Source organism: Pelophylax lessonae (genome assembly GCF_965119305.1).
Source record: "Pelophylax lessonae genome assembly, chromosome: 5".
Taxonomy (NCBI): Eukaryota; Metazoa; Chordata; class Amphibia; order Anura; family Ranidae; genus Pelophylax; species Pelophylax lessonae.
The window spans coordinates 525820983-525837558 of NC_138772.1; the positions used below are offsets into that span (position 1 = coordinate 525820983).

The 16576-nt window shown below is 44.8% G+C and overlaps 1 protein-coding gene across 2 annotated transcripts in view; it reads right to left on the reverse strand.

Moving 5' to 3' along the window:
• The window catches only part of ADCY8 (adenylate cyclase 8), a 523977-nt gene that overhangs the window by 37801 nt on the left and 469600 nt on the right, over positions 1–16576 (reverse strand). For both annotated transcript variants that reach the window (XM_082257568.1, XM_082257567.1), the window contains 2 exons: positions 8146–8304; positions 5751–5897 (listed from right to left, as the gene is read on the reverse strand). In XM_082257568.1, the coding sequence (XP_082113694.1) occupies positions 5751–5897; positions 8146–8304 (306 nt within the window). The remainder of the gene's footprint in view (positions 1–5750; positions 5898–8145; positions 8305–16576) is intronic.

Genomic DNA, 16576 nt, shown 5'->3' on the forward strand with positions numbered 1-16576 from the left:
ACCAAGCAGGCGCATGAGTCCGGTATGTGTCGCCCCATTCTGTTTAAAGCTGAACTTCAGGTGGTTATTAACCACTTAACAACTGTCCGCCGCAGTTATACTGCGGCAGGCAGCCGCTCCTGCGCAAACCGCCGTAGGTATACGTCGGTCCGCGCCTGCAGCTAGGGGGCAAGCGTGCGCCGCCGGCGGCACGCTCCTGCCCCCACTCGTCAGCGGGGACTCCGATGCACAGGGCAGGTGGCTCCGATTGCTGCGATCGCTCCCCGCTGAGAGAGAAGGACGGTCAGCTGTTGTAAACACAGCTGACCGTTCTTCTCTCTGGAATGATCACAAAGTGCCTGTGATCCTTCTATATAGGATCACAGGTCTCTGTGATCATTTCACAAGCCCAACCCCCAAACAGCTAGAAAGACGCCCTTAGGTACACATTTAACCCCTTGATCACTTACTGTGTTAACCCCTTCCCTGCCAGTGTCATTATTACAGTAACAGTGCATATTTTTAGCACTGGTTACTGTAGTAATGTCACTGGTACCCCCCCAAAAGTGTCCAAAATGTCAGTTAGGTGTCTGATCTGTCCGCCGCAATGTCGCAGTCCCGCAAAAAATCGCAGATCGCCGCCATTACTAGTAAAAAAACCCAAAAACAATAAAAATGACATAAATCTTTTCCGTAGTTAGTAGACGCAATAACTTTTGCGCAAACCAATCAAAATACGCTTATTGCAATTTTTTTTTTTTACCAAAAATATGTAGCAGAAAACAAATTGGCCTAAATCATTAAAAAAATTAGATTTTTACATTTTTTTTTTTTGGGGAATGTTATATAGCACAATGTGAAAAATATTTTTTTTTTTTTTTTTTTCAGAATTGTCCCTCTTTTTTTGTTTATAGTGGAAAAAATAGAAATCGCACAGGTGATCAAATACCACCAAAAGAAAGCTCTATTTGTGGGAGAAAAGGACATCAATTTTATTTAGGTACAGTGTTTCACGACTGCACAATTGTCCGTTAAAGTAACGCAGTGCCGAATTGCAAAATATGGCCTGGTAATTAAAGGGGAAAATCTTCCGGTCTTAAAGTGGTTAAAACTGAACAGGTGGATATTAGAAACAAATTAAAGTGCATGTCAGGGCAAAAAAACACAAAAAAACCCCACATACACACACATATGCTAATACATTTCTGCAATACATGCGCTTTTACTCCATGTTTTATCCCTTTAAAGCTGAACTCCAAGCCGATAAAAAGACACAAATGAAGGCAGCCCTGTAATCAATATCACATCATGAAATGTCACAGTGGGGGAGATTTACTAAAGGTGAAAAGTGCAAAATCTGGTGCAGCTCAGCAGGTTTTAGCCCCCATTCACACCATGGCGATTTGACACCATATCCTTGTGCTAAAGCTTTGTTGGTGAAGCATTAAAGCACAACAAAAGTCTACTACACTTACCTCCCTTCCAGCGATATGATATTCACAAGCTCCCTTGCCCCTCTTGACGTCTGTGCCCAGTTTTCTTCTGGGTTCAACATCTTTGGTCATCTTCATTGGCCATACTGGTATGATGTTATGTCCGCGCATGAGGATAGAAGTGATTCTTTATAAGGCTATGATTCCAATTTAAAGCGGAGTTCCGGCCTCAAAATTGAAAAAATCGATTCCGGGCCATCCGCTTGCTGAGGGTCACCTGAAAAAGAAATGGATGCTCCCAATTTTTTTTTTTTTTGGTCACTTACCTTAATATTGAAGAAAATATACTCACCTTCCTTCCACTTCCTCCCCTCGGCGGCCCGCACCGTCTCTTCCGGTTTGCGATGACTCCTGGGAGCTGAACATCATCACTCCCAGGAGTCAATGCGCCTGCACCGGCCCCGCTCGTCACTTCCGGTGCAAGCGCGGCATTCCCTGCTAAACAGCTTCTGGGCATGCCCAGAAGCTGTGCAGGAATGCCGCGCCTGCCCAGAAGTGACTAGCGGGGCCGGTGCAGTGCATTGTGGGACTCCGACATCACCGAAGAGGCCGCAGAAGAGGACACGCTGGCTTCAGCCGCCCACACCTGAGATGGCAGCGCTGGAGAAGAACTTTTCAAGGTAAGTTTTTCTTCTTACAGGTAAGTGCGACCTGGGACAGTTCAGAGGCTATCCATTATGGATGTACTAGCCCTGACTGTCCTGGGGGTATTTTTATCTAAATTTGACCCCAGAGGCCAGAACTCCGCTTTTAAGGCCTGTATTGGTGGGCGTTGGGTTTGTATTGGGCCTGTATTGGTGGGCAGCTTGCTTTTTGCATAAATTTAAAGGGTAAGTTTATCTTTTAAGAAAAATGAACTAACTCCAAATATTGTGTATATATATATATATATATATATATATATATATATATATACACAGTATCTCACAAAAGTGAGTACACCCCTCACATTTTTGTAAATATTTTATTCTATCTTTTCATGTGACAACACTTAAGAAATGACACTTTGCTACAATGTAAAGTAGTGAGTGTACAGCTTGTATAACAGTGTAAATTTGCTGTCCCCCTCAAAATAGCTCAACACACAGTCTTTAATGTCTAAACCGCTAGCAACAAAGTGTGTACACCCCAAAGTGGAAATGTCCAAATTGGGCCCAAAGGGTCAATATTTTGTGTGGCCACCATTATTTTCCAGCACTGCCCTTACCCTCTTGGGCATGGAGTTCACCAGAGCTTCAAAGGTTGCCATCAAGGCCTCCTCCACTCCTCCATAACGACATCACGGAGCTGGTGGATGTTAGATACCTTGCGCTGCCTCACCTTCTGTTTGAGGATGCCCCACAGATGCTCAATAGGGTTTAGATCTGAAGACATGCTTGGCCAGTCCTTCACCTTTACCCTCAGCTTCTTTAGCAAGGCAGTGGTCGTCTTGGAGGTGTGTCTGGGGTCGTTATCATGTTGGAATACTGCCCTGTGGCTTAGTCTCCGAAAGGAGGGGATTATGCTCTGCTTCAGTATGTCACACTACATGTTTGCATTCATGGTTCCCTCAATGAACTGTAGGTCCCCAGTGCCGGCAGCACTCATGCAGCCCCCCGACCATGACACTCCCACCACCATGCTTTACCGTAGGGAAGACACACTTGTCTTTGTACTCCTCACCTGGTTGCCGTCACACACCCTTGACACCATCTGAACCAAATACATTTATCTTGGTGTTCTGAGTGGAACCTCTGTTAAACTTCTGCATGGTCTTGGCCACCCTGCTGCAGCTCAGTTTCAGGGTCTTGGCAATCTTCTTATAGCCTAGGCTATCTTTATGTAGAGCAACAATTCTTTTTTTCAGACCCTTAGAGAGTTCTTTGCCACAAGGTGCCATATTGAACTTCCAGTGACTAGTATGAGAGAGTGAGAGCGATAACACCAAATTTAACACACCTGCTCCCCATTCACACCGGAGACCTTGTAACACTAACGAGTGTTACAAGGTCTCAGGTGTGAATGGGGAGCAGGTGTGTTAAATTTGGTGTTATCGCTCTCACTCTCTCATACTAGTCACTGGAAGTTCAATATGGCACCGGGGAGGGAAAATGGCTAATTGGGTCCAATTTGGACATTTTCCCTTAGGGGTGTACTCACTTTTGTTGCCAACGGTTTAGACATTAATGGATGTTGTTGAGTTAGTTTGAGGGGACAGCAAATTTACACTGTTATACAAGCTGTACACTCACTACTTTACATTGTAGCAAAGTGTCATTTCTTCAGTGTTGTCATGAAAAGATTTAATAAAATATTTACAAAAATGTGAGGGGTGTACTCACTTTTGTAAGATACTGTACGTTCAGCCTTGTCACTTTCAAACAACCATTTGCCCAAAGCTTGGTGAAGGTTTCTAAGTTGGGCATCATGTGGTATGAAGGATGGTATCTAATTTTATCCAAGTTTGCCTATTTTTCGGTCTTCTGTGTCACTCTTTATTAACTGCTTTCTGCCCAAAAAAACGGTGGATTAAAGCAGTTCTTCCATCTTTTTAAAAAATATTGAAAGCCAGCAGCTAAAAATACTGTAGCTTCTGACTTTTAGGAAAAGTGGACACTTACCTGTCCAATGATCCAGTGCCATCCTCACCCAAGCTAGTCTTTGCCAGTCTTCGGGTCCCCAGCCTCCAGCATGTTAAATGTGTGAAGCCAACTGTGACTCCTTGGGGCTTCACAGTTGGCTTCCCACTGCACATGCGTGAGCTGTGCTGATCTGTGTGAATGTTCATGCAGCCTCCTGGGACCAATTACGTGTCCCAGAAGGTCACAGATGGGGATGGGGGTGGAACACCTAGGTGATTCCAGCAGAAGTGGGAGCTGTTACCTGAGAAAACTAGGTACCTGTCCTCCCCACCCCAAAAACAAATTGTGCCAAATGTGGTAGAGGAGAGGGGTAGGAGGACATAAAGTGGAACTTCCCTTTGAAGGTGAGGTTCCACTTTATCCACTTCCTGTCCAGCAATGTACCCATACGTTATTGGCTTTACCATCCTGGTACCGTTTTTTAGAGCTGGTGGTCGACTCTCTTGTATTAGCAATCGGAGCAGCTGACTAGTTGCTCGGTTGCTATTTTAAGCGGCAGCAAGGGGACTAACCCCCCCCCCCCCCTCTCCCACCGCCTTCTGTGGCTTGGCCAGACAGCCAAACAAAGCCAGGATCAGCTGAGCCTGTTTGTAATAGTAAACCGGAAGCGATGACATCACTTTCGGTTTATTCAGAAATAATTGGCGCCATTTAAAAAAACGAAAGCATTCAAAAACACCGATCTTAATGTTTTGAAAGTTTTTGAGGGCAGAGAAGAGACCCCAGATCTCTCCATAAAGAGTACCTGTCACAAGGATGTATACATTCCTTGAGACAGCAATAAAAGTGATGAAAAAAAAATACAGCAACAGTATAAAAATGAAATAAATAATAATTACGAAAAAAAAAATTAAAGTACCGCTCCGTTCGGCATACGAACTTGGAGGTCACGTGCGTGGTCACGTCCGGTGTGACCACGTGACCTCCGGGATTGTCATTGTATGCCGGACGGAGCGGTATCACCCGGGTATCACTTACGGCAAGTGGGTGAGAGACGGACCGGTATCGGGTGGGTGGGGGATGGAGCGGGTGAGAGACAGAGCAGTATTGACTGGATGCCGAACGGAGCGGTATCACCCGGTTGTCACTTACGGCAAGTGGGTGAGAGATACCGATCTGCCAGCAGATCTGCTAATGTGGAATTGCTTATATCTTTAATTTGTACATATGTGAGTGGCATATTCAATAACATTTGTAAACAGAATTATGTTATGTGACATCATTTTACCCTTACATGAGCAATATTTGGAATATTGGCAATATCGTCCAGTTTCGGGGGCCGATAAAGATATATCGGCAAAATTCAATATCGGCCCTCGATATATTGGCCTTGCCGATAATCGGTTGATCCCTAGTACATGGAGCAACCAATCAGGTCTGCCTGAAAAACTGACAGGCGGACCGGATCGGGATGGGGACCTAAGTTAATCGTAGCACAGAGTGGTCACTTTGGATGCCAAAAGTTGTGTGCCTACAAACTCCACTAATGGAAATCCAACCCTGATTATTAGCCATTGTTATTGCAAATCATGTGATTCTGAAATAATACCAAGGCGAGAGTTGGGTCACAAAAGAGCAATATTTTTGGGTGGTTGGCGCGTTTCATCATCTGAACTCCAGAGACCTTCCATCTGCCTTTCCCAACGGAGACATTTACCTCATCAAAATCAGCGATGATCTCATTGAGTAAGCGCAGGCATTCCACGCCTTGGTTATTCATTTCTGTTTGGGAGTAAAAATCAGCGAATCCAGGGATAGAAGCAAACATAACGCCTACAGCATCGTAGGACTGAGAGTACAGCTCCTGAAACAGAAGAACACAAACACAGCGCTCGTAGTCAGAGGTGTAAATTAAAGCCACAGGCGTACTGCAACATTCAGCTCATAACATACCGTGTGTCAGACTTAAACATTTAACTCTCTCCTTCAGCCCTTAAGGCAAGGATGTCAATTTTAAAAGAATCACAGGGCTGAACTAAATAAAATAAAGGTTGCAAAGCACCACGGTGGATCTACTGAGGGTTACACCTACATAATTCTAAAATACTAATGCGCTTTATGGATTTTTTTTAATATTATGTATTTTTATTAAATGCAACGTAAAATATTTTTTAAAAAAAAGGAGAACCCTATTCATAAATATACACTATATTACCAAAAGTATTGGAATGCCTGCATTTACATGAACTTTAATGGCATCCCAGTCCAAGTCTGCAGGGTTCAATATTGAGTTGCCCCCCCCCCCCTTTGCAGTTATAACAGCTTAAACTCTTCTGGGAAGGCTGTCCACAAGGTTTAGGAGTGTGTCTATGGAAATATTTGACCATTCTTCCAGAAACGCGCACTGTGAGGTCGGGCACTGATGTGGACGAGAAGGCCTGGCTTGCAGTCTCTGCTCTAATTTATCCCAAAGGAGTGCTGTCGGGTTGAGGTGAGGACTCTGTGCAGGCCAGTCAAGTTCCTCCACCCCAAACTCTCTCATCCATGTCTTTATGGACCTTGCTTTGTGCACTGGTGCGCAGTCATGTTGGAACAGGAAGGGGCCATCCCCAAACTGTTCCCACAAAGTTGGAAGCATGAAATTGTCTAAAATGTCTTGGTATGCTGAGGCCTTAAGAGTTCCATTCACTGGAACTAAGGGACCAAGCCCAATGCCTGAAAAACAACCCCACACCATAATCCCCCTTCCACCAAATGATTTGGACCAGTGCACGATGCAATGTTCATAAAGACAAGGATGAGCGAGTTGGGGTGGATGAACTTGACTGACCTGCACCTCAACCTGATAGAAAACCTTTGGGAGGAATTAGAGCGCAGACTGCTAGCCAGGCCTTCTCATCAACATCACTGCCTGACCTCACAAATGTTCTGGTCAAACATTCCCATTGACACACTCCTAAACCTTGTGGACAGCCTTCCCAGAAGGGTTGAAGCTGTTATAGCTGCAAAGGGTGGGCCAACTCAATATTGAACCCTACGGACTAATGGGCCATACACACTATAAGATTTTCTGAAGACTTTTTCCTTTAGATTTACCAAAACCATATAATATGAGGTCAAACCTAAACACTTTCAATTTGTATGCAATCTGGCAGGCCCTTGCACTACATAGAAAAGGTAAATCTGAAGGAAAAAGTCTTCAGAAAATCTTATAGTGTGTATGGCCCTTAAGACTGGGGTGTCATTAAAGTTCATGTGTGTGTAAAGGCAGGCGTCCCAATACTTTTGATAATATAGTGTATATTTGTATGACAATTTAAAACAGTTAAATTGTATTAATTATTTGTTTTTTACTCTAGTCCAAATGCTGTTTTTTTTAACATGTTACCAGGACTAGAAGCTCCTCCTGCTTATGTTTCCCTGCAGACAGGCTGGGAGAGATCTGGATCATGTGACAGCTGTATATTGATTAGGAAAAAGGTTCTTAGGTGTTTTTTTTTTGTTTTTTTTATCAAAATAGTTACAGTCATATCATCCATATAGAGAAATAGAAGGGACATTGAAGTTGTGGTTGCATGTAGCCAAGCAGGAATTGGGGAATTAATGTAATTTCCATTGGATTATTAAGCACTGAAATCACCACAACTTTTGATTGTATCCCTTTGAATGTTCGTACTCAGACAAATTATAAAAGGCAGGTCTTCTGATATATATGGCGATTGCAGGAACTGTAATCCACTGCTCACCATGAGCTTAGTTATAAAAAAAACAAACAAGTCAGTGACAGCAGTTCGGTTTAGAGAACTCATGACACCCACCAACCCAGCAGCCACGGCTTAAATTATTTTAATTATTACCAACGTCAAAAAGAAACAAAATCCTTCCTAAGCACACATATACTGAAAGGGAGGAGGATCTGCTCACGTAAGGAAATTGTTCTAGACATAGACCATACATCCATAACTGGTTTTGATTTGAAGTTCAGCTAGGGACCTATTTGACTTTTATAGAATGTAATTGCTCTTACTGGAGTTTTGCAGGTCCTCCCCCCAGTAATAATGAATTGTCAGTGACAGGCTAGGTTTATCATTGTGTCTTGTGGAAGGTCGTACCTCGTTATCTCTGTCCTTCTCCAGGAAGTGGCGAGCCACATGACTTGGGAGAATGTTTCTGAGCATGTTTTCATTGTGCTCCCTCAGTTCCGTCATTTCGCTGATTTCTTCTTTGGCCTGAACCCGCCACAGAAAATCGAGTCTTGCTGTATATTCCAGCTGTAAAACAGTGCAAGCCATACTATATTTATAATATAGTTCCCAAAAGGAGGGGAAAAGATGAAAAGGGGGTAGTCAGTACATCAGGGTATGGTCACTGCATACCAGGGCTTTTTTTCAGCGGGAACGTGGGGGAACGCAGTTCCGGCACCTCCAGGGCTAAATGTATGCAGGGGGTTTATTGTTGCTGTTGGGTAATCTGTTATTGCTGGGGGGAGGGTTTGTAGTTTGCTGGGGAGTCAGTTATTGCTGGAAGAAATCTACTGTTGAGGAATAAATCTCTAGTTTCTGGGTTCTACAGGGCGTATCGATACTGGCTGCTGGGAGAACTATTGTTGCCGAGGGGGGGGGGACTATTGTTGCTGGGGGTATTTTGTTGTGGGGGATATAATGTTGCTAGGGGGTATATTTTGTTGTGGAGGATCAATTGTTGCTGGGGGATCTATTCATGTTGGGCGAGGGGGGGGTCTTTTGTTGCTGGCTACAGGAGATCTATTTCACTGATTTTCTTGTTATCATTACCAAACTCCATAAAAATTTATTATCACCACAAAATTATACTTGGTTCTGTATTCTCTAACAAGAAAATACTGGGAGTTGGATAGAGGATCAAACCAAGGGATGGTGCTTGGAGGTAAGTAGAGGATGGAACCAAGGGACGGTGCTTGGAGGTAAGTAGAGGGTGGAACCAAGGGACGATGCTTGGAGGTAAGTAGTGGATGGAACCAAGGGACGGTGCTTGGAGGTAAGTAATGGATTGAACCAAGGGACGGTGCTTGGAGGTAAGTAGAGGATGGGACCAAGGGACGGTGCTTGGAGGTAAGTAGAGGATGGAACCAAGGGACGGTGCTTGGAGGTAAGTAGCGGATGGAACCAAGGGACGGTGCTTGGAGGTAAGTAGTGGATGGGACCAAGGGACGGTGCTTGGAGGTAAGTAGCGGATGGAACCAAGGGACGGTGCTTGGAGGTAAGTAGAGGATGGGACCAAGGGACGGTGCTTGGAGGTAAGTAGAGGATGGGACCAAGGGACGGTGCTTGGAGGTAAGTAGGGGATGGAACCAAGGAACCAAGGGACGGTGCTTGGAGGTAAGTAGAGGATGGAACCAAGGGATGGTGCTTGGAGGTCGGTATTGGGTAGAACCAGGGGTTGGTGCTCATAGGTATGTAGAGGGTGGAGACAAGGGGTGACTTGGAAGGGAGGAGTACCTGCACCTATTCTCTGAGAAAAAAAGCCCTGCTGCATACACAAAAGAGAAAGTACCCTTTGGAATTACTTGATTTCCCATTTGGAGTTTTAAGAAATCCTAGCAGCTAAGGTTGGATCTTCATGTGTGGAATAACAGTCCAAAAATAAAGACTTTTACAAGTTCAACTAGATTATAGGATTAACTCATTAATTGTAGATATATAATGCAATAATTCTGGAAAATGTGGCCTGTCCACAAGTGCTGTGAACATTCTTGAAAAGTGGAATGGAGGAAGGTGGCAATTTAGAGCAGCCTTTCAAAACCTTTTTACCCTAAAGAAATCCTTGAAATAGTTTTAGGTTTTGGAGAACCTCCTACTAAAATCAATTCATTGAAAGTCAGTAGGGAAAACACTTCTTACATTGGTTGCCAGTGATAAGAATGCCCCCTTACAGTGGTGGCCAGAAGGTCACCCAAATAGACAGCTAAAAATATTACTGGTGTCCTGCGGCTGGCTTTGCCAAGTGGCATTGGCCCTAGAACTATGAAGACACCATCAGATGGGAGGTCAATCAGCCTCAACAGCTCAAGGAAACCTTAGCAACCTCTAAAGGTACACTAGGGGTCCACTGAACCCTGGTTGAGAATGGGTGATATAGATCATCATAATGGTCAGAAATGATCCTGGCAATATCCCTATATATTATTTCAAAATTGCATTACAGTGTTTGCAGGAGCAGAAACAGTCATAGCCATGTAAAGAGAAAAAAAATGGTTAATATCTGCTATTAGAAGCATGGAGCTAATGTTATATAGCAGTGGTCTCCAAACTGCGGGCAGGGGGCCGGATGGGGCCCTCTTCTTGCATTTATCTGGCCGTTGGAGTACTTTTCCTCCCACTAACAACAACAATGGGGATTAATTCCTGGTGGTATTAGGGGGAGGAATAGTGCCCCATTGTTGGTGTCAGTTGCAGGAATTATGCCACATTGTTGGTGTCAGTGGACAGAAGAGTGTTTTGATTCGGTGGGATGAATACTGCCCCAAGGGCCAAATAAAGGCAAGCAAAGGGCCACATCTGGCCCCCTGGCCACAGTTTAGAGACCACTGCTCTAGGAGAACAAGGCTACTGAACCTCATTGCTGCTGCTTGCACATTCTTTCCTATAATGCCTTGTGACTATAACTAGTGATCGACCGATTATTGGCAAAGCCGATATATCGAGGGCCGATATGCACTTTGCCCTATATAGCGGAATCAGCCTTTTGATTTACCGATATTGCCGGAATTTCGGGAAAGTGCTTGTACCGGGGTGATGCCTGCAGCTAGAGGCATCACCCCGGTACCGGTGTCCATAGCCGACGGTCGGCTGTCTTGTAATGACAACCGATGCGGCTGAGAAGCCGCTCGGTTGTCATGCCCCCCTTCTCCTGCCGCCTTCCGTGGCTCGCCCGGGTCTCCTGTTCCACTGGGAGACCCGGGCATCCTACCTTCACCGCCGCCGTCTGACCAGGTCTCCATCTGCACCACCGCCGTCTAACCGGGTCTCCATTTCTTTGAATTCGGCGCCACCGAGTTCCCCCCGGAAGTGACGTCATGACACATCACTTCCGGGTACTGGCGGCGCCGAATTCAAAAAACGTACAGCATTCAAAACAGCCAAACTTGGCGTTTTGAATGCTTTTAAGTGCAGAGGAGGGGTTTGGGGTCTTTTAGACCCCCAGATCCCTCCACCACAGTACCTGTAGACTTAAAAAAAAAAAAAAAAAATGTAATGTCCGAAAATATCGGCCAATATCAGCCGATACCGATATCCAATGACCAAAATATCGGTATCGGCGGTAAAAAAACGTTATCGGTCGATCAATAACTATAACCTTGAGGCAGTTGGTGCTATAGCATGAGACAGTCCCCTGGCCACAAGCCCCATTCGCTTATATTATGTCAGTATCAGCCTTTCCAAACCTTTTTACATGGAGAAATCTTTGAAATTACCTTCTGGTCTCAAGAAATGTGTGCTTATAACTACTATACCTACAACTCTTGGTACATTAGTGTGATGGTCAAAAGGAAGATGCTCATTGGTGTCAGTGTTCGCAGAAATTGACTATTGCTTAAGGCAGTGTTTCTCTCTCAACCCTTGTCCTCAGGGCACACTAACAGGCCAGATTTTAAGTATTACTTTGGGGAGATGCAGACTAGAATACTGCAATCACTGAGCAGCAAATGATATCACCTGTGTTGTATTTCAGTTTTCTTGCAAACCTGGCCTGTTAGTGTGCCCTGTGGACCGGAGTTGAGAAACACTGGCCTAAGAAACCCTTAGAAAGGTCTGGAGGAACCCCAGGATTTCACGGATCCTTTTTGGGAAGGACTGGTCTATACAGACAGCTTGTCATTAACTGCAGCCCCATGCACACTGCATTATGATAAATGAATGGAAGGACATACTCAGCAGAGTACAGCATTTTGGGATAATAGAAGGGGTTCAGATGCTCTGATGAGGTACAAAAAAAGATGCCAACTGAAACCTGTAGTCATTACTCTACACATAACAAGTACTCTGTATAGAGAGATCAACCAGCAAAATTTTAAATTTATATGGGGCCAGAAGGTCACACTCTACTGAAAAAGAAATAGGTAATAAAATGCAAGAAACAAAATGACAAATGCAAAGCAAATACAGGTGGCCCCTGGGTTACAAACAAGATAGGGTCTGTAGGTTTGTTCTTAAAGCGGAGTTCCGGCCACAAAATCGACATAATCGATTTTGGGCCATCCGCTTCCTATTTGTCACCTGAAAAAGAAATGGATAGTTACGATTTTTTTTTGTTTACTTACCTTGTTATTGAAGAAAAATATACTTACCTTTCTTGCACTTCCTCCCTCTGCGGCCGCGGCCCGCGTCGTCTCTTCCTCTTTGCGTTGATTCCTGGGAGCTGAACGTCATCGCTCCCAGGAATCAATGCGCCTGCACCTGCCCCGCTCGTCACTTCCGGTGCGGTGCCTCATTCCCTGCTAAACAGTTTCTAAACAGAGGACGCGGAAGAGGACGCGCTGGCTTCAGCTGCCCACATCCAAGATGGCAGCGCTGGAGAAGAAATTTTAAAGGTAAGTATTTCTTCTAAAAGGTAAGTGCGACCCGAGACAGTACAGAGGCTATCCATTGTGGAATGTACTAGCCCTGACTGTCCCGGGGGTATTTTTATTGAAAAAAAAAAAAGTGGCCGGAACTCCACTTTAAGTCGGATTTGTTTGTAAGTCGGAACAGGTACATTTTTTAGGTTTAGTTCCAGCCAAAAGAATATTTTTTAAGTTTTTTGGATATCATAGGGAAGGGTTAACACCCCTGTACCACTTGTTTTGCTGTCTGTACCCCTGTTCAGAAGATTTCACCTCACTTGCTCTCCCTATGACAACTGGATTTAGAAAATTTTGGGTTGTTGTGGAAACAAGGATTGGTGATAAAGCTTCAGTGGAGACACCTTTTTCCCATGAGAACTCTTACAGGAGTGAATTTCCCTTCCTAGGGGTAGATTTTCTCTCACTTCCTGTTGTCTCTCTCCGTTTGTAAGTCAGATGTTTAGAACCCGGGGACCGCCTGTATGTTACAAGTAGACATCACGAAGAATGCAGGTTTCAATAAATTTTTGTGGCTGTTCTTCAGGCCAAGGGACCGTTAGTTTCACGAAGAGCAGTCCACAGAGGCAGGGAAGAGAGAACAACAGCTAAGGGCTAGTGGTTCCACTGTGGTGTGAAGAACAGGCATCTCCAGCATCCCTCTACAAGTGATTACTTATTGCTCAACCATCATAGAGACTAGGAGATGGCAGCATGCACATCTAGGTGGACGTAACCCCTTAATGAAACTTCACAGGTAAAAAGCTCAAAACCATACTGTAACCAAAACATTTTTATATAGATTTGTACACAGCTGGGAAATGCTAGAACCTCCCTTATGTTTTTTGCTGCTTTTGTAGCCATCTGGAAGATTTTTCTTCACTTCCTGCATGGCCAGTGAAACAGGAAGTGAGTACAATCTCACCATCAAGGGCACATAATGTAATAAAACACTCTTCTAATGTGGAACCTAGAAAGATAATATCCTCTATAAGTTTTTTTTATTGTCATCTGTGTTCTTATTGGGGACGGTTTCTCATTTCCTGGGTGGTGCCCAGAACATGAAGTGGTGAGAAATCTCCCTATAGAGGTTATAATCCCTTCCCCCCTCTAATGTAACCATAAAAATATGTTTTAGTTAGAAATGAGCAATAAAATCAGAATCTGGTATCCCATCTATAAACTGGTCCACTTTTATCCACATCTTCCCTTCTAGAAAATGCCAATTAGACTGCATGCAGCACCATGACTTAAAGCGGAGTTCCGGCCTCAAAATCGATAAAATCGATTTTGGGCCATCCGCTTGCTAAGGGGAACCTGAAAAACAAATGGATAATGGCGATTTTTTTTTGTTCACTTACCTTGTAATAGAAGAAAGTATACTCACCTTCCTTCCACTTTCTCCCTCTGCGACCGGGGCCCGCGCCATCACTTCCGGTTTGTGATGATTCCTGGGAGCCGAACGTCATCGCTCCCAGGAATCAATGCGCCTGCACCGGCCCCGCTCGTCACTGTGCAGGGATGCCGCTCCTGCACCGGAAGTGACGAGCGGGGCCAGGGCAGTGCATTGTGGGACTCCGACGTCACGAAGAGGACACGTAAGAGGACACGAAGAGGGACGCTGCGGCTTCAGCTGCCCACACCTGAGATGGCAGCGCTGGAGAAGAAATTTTCAAGGTAAGTATTTCTTCTAAAAGGTAAGTGCGAACCGGGACAGTTCAGAGGCTATTCATTATGGAATGTACTCAGGGGAGGGCTGGCACCCTTAGGCCTGGGGGCAAGTCCAGTCACGTGGCCAATTGAACCATCATGCCCACCTGGTTTTATAACGGATATTGATGTTATGAAGCAAGACAAACATGATACAATGTGGTAACATAATTCAACTTAAAGTGGAGTTCCACCCAAAAGTGGAACTTCCGCCTTAGGTGTTCCTACCCCCCTGACATGCCACATTTGGCATGTCATTTTTTTGGGGGGGGAGCGGGTACCTAGTTTTGACAGGTACCCGCTCCCACTTCCGCTCGGAGCGCCGCGGCGCCCTGAGCGGAAGTTCTCCTCTCCCCATTCCTCCCTGCAATCTTCTGGGACACGTCAGAGGTCCCAGAAGATTGCCGGCCAATCACGGCGCGCAGCGCGACTCGCGCATGTGCAGTGGGTACCCGGCTGTGAAGCCGCAAACTGTAACAGCCGGGTGCCCACAGCAGTGATGCTGGCGCCGAGGGAGAGGATCGAGGCTTCGGGCGGCCGCATCGCTGGACAGTTGGACAGGTGAGTCAAATGGCTGGAACTCCGCTTTAATAACAACAAAGGAAGTTTAACAAAAATACATGACATTACGCCAGTTCAGGCCTAGGAAGCTCCTGTCGGGCGGAGATCACTCTGCCTGACAGGGAGGTGACTGTGGTAGTATTGTGCCGGCCGGGTGCAGGAGCGTACTCTGCACACTCATACCGCTCCGCTGCAGCTCTGCAAATATAACATTGTATAGCGGCGACCAGCAGCTTTATACAGTCTCTGGCCCCTACATTAATCCAGCCCTGGGTACAGCCTTTTACCTGGCATCAGAGCGGCCCAGGGGGCAATTGCCACCCTACCCCTCTTCCCAGTCCTCCCCTGAATGTACTAGCCCTGACTGTCCCGGGGGTATTGTTAGCTCAAATTGACCCCCGAGGCCGGAACTCCGCTTTAATGGTTAGTGCATGGAGTTTGCATGTTCTCCCTGTGCTTGCGTGAGCTTCCTCCCACACTACAAAGACATGCATGTTGGTAGGTTACCTGGAACCTGTCTAAATTTGCCCTAGATTGTTAACTCATTGTAAAGCATTGCATATACTGTATAGTCAGTGCTATATAAATACCTGAAATAAATAAATACGGTGTCTCCTATTGTCTGAAGGTACTTACAGACACACCAATCACAGCTCAATCCAAGTGGACACCAATAATACTGTGTGTTTTTCTAAAACATTCAAAAGAATATTTTTTCTGGAACCACTGTTTCAAAAATGATAAATTTTGTTAATTTGACTTTTTTCCCCTCTCTGCCTCGTAGCTGTGTTTAAAATGATTCCTCATTTAAGAGAGCATATCCTATTAATAGACTAAACACACAGATCTCCTTCAATGGAAGACTAACATTGTAGTGCCGTACTACTCAATGGATTATCACTGGAAACATGTTGCGTTTCTAGCTCAATTCTCTGATTTAGCTGAATGAATGTTTGCAGTACTTGCCAAAGTACCTATTTTTAGCTCAAAAGCAATTAAGAATTTGGACACGGGTCTTTGAGCAGACACTCCCCGCCACAGACTCAATTAAATTTCCTTTTTTTCTTTTCGTAGGATGCTTTAAACTATGATATTCTACAAATGATCTTTCTCTACTATAATATTCAATCAGATTCTACTCATCAATTTTCTGGTGTAGGTTAAAAAGAAAGGTATCTGATTGGTTGCTAAGGGTACCACATATAGAGATGCTTTTCCTTGGTTCTAGTCTTTTAAGTGCAGGAAGATATTATTGTTAATTTTATGCATTCCTCTCTCTGATCACCGCCTTATTAGTTTCTCTCTCTCCCTGTCTTCCATCATCTTTCCCTCCAATCTCCTCACAATCACCCATAGAAACCTTTGCCACTTCAAAACTTCTCTTCTCTATTCTGCTACTGACCACTTCTATGTCAAAATCTCACCCCTGTCCTGCCCCAATCTAGCCACTTCTGTCTACAATAGACCCCTGTCCTCCATCCTGGACAAGCTTGCCCCCCTCACTACATAAAGACTCAGGTCTCGACCCCCTACAACTTTGGCAAACAGATGACACCAGAACTCTCAAAAAATGTTGCCGCGCTCTTGAGTGTCTGTGGCGTAATACTAAAGCCCCGTACACACGATCAGATTATCGAACTATCTGTCGTCCATTTTTTGTGGCATGCTACTCTGATGTGGAAAGTGAAGAGGTT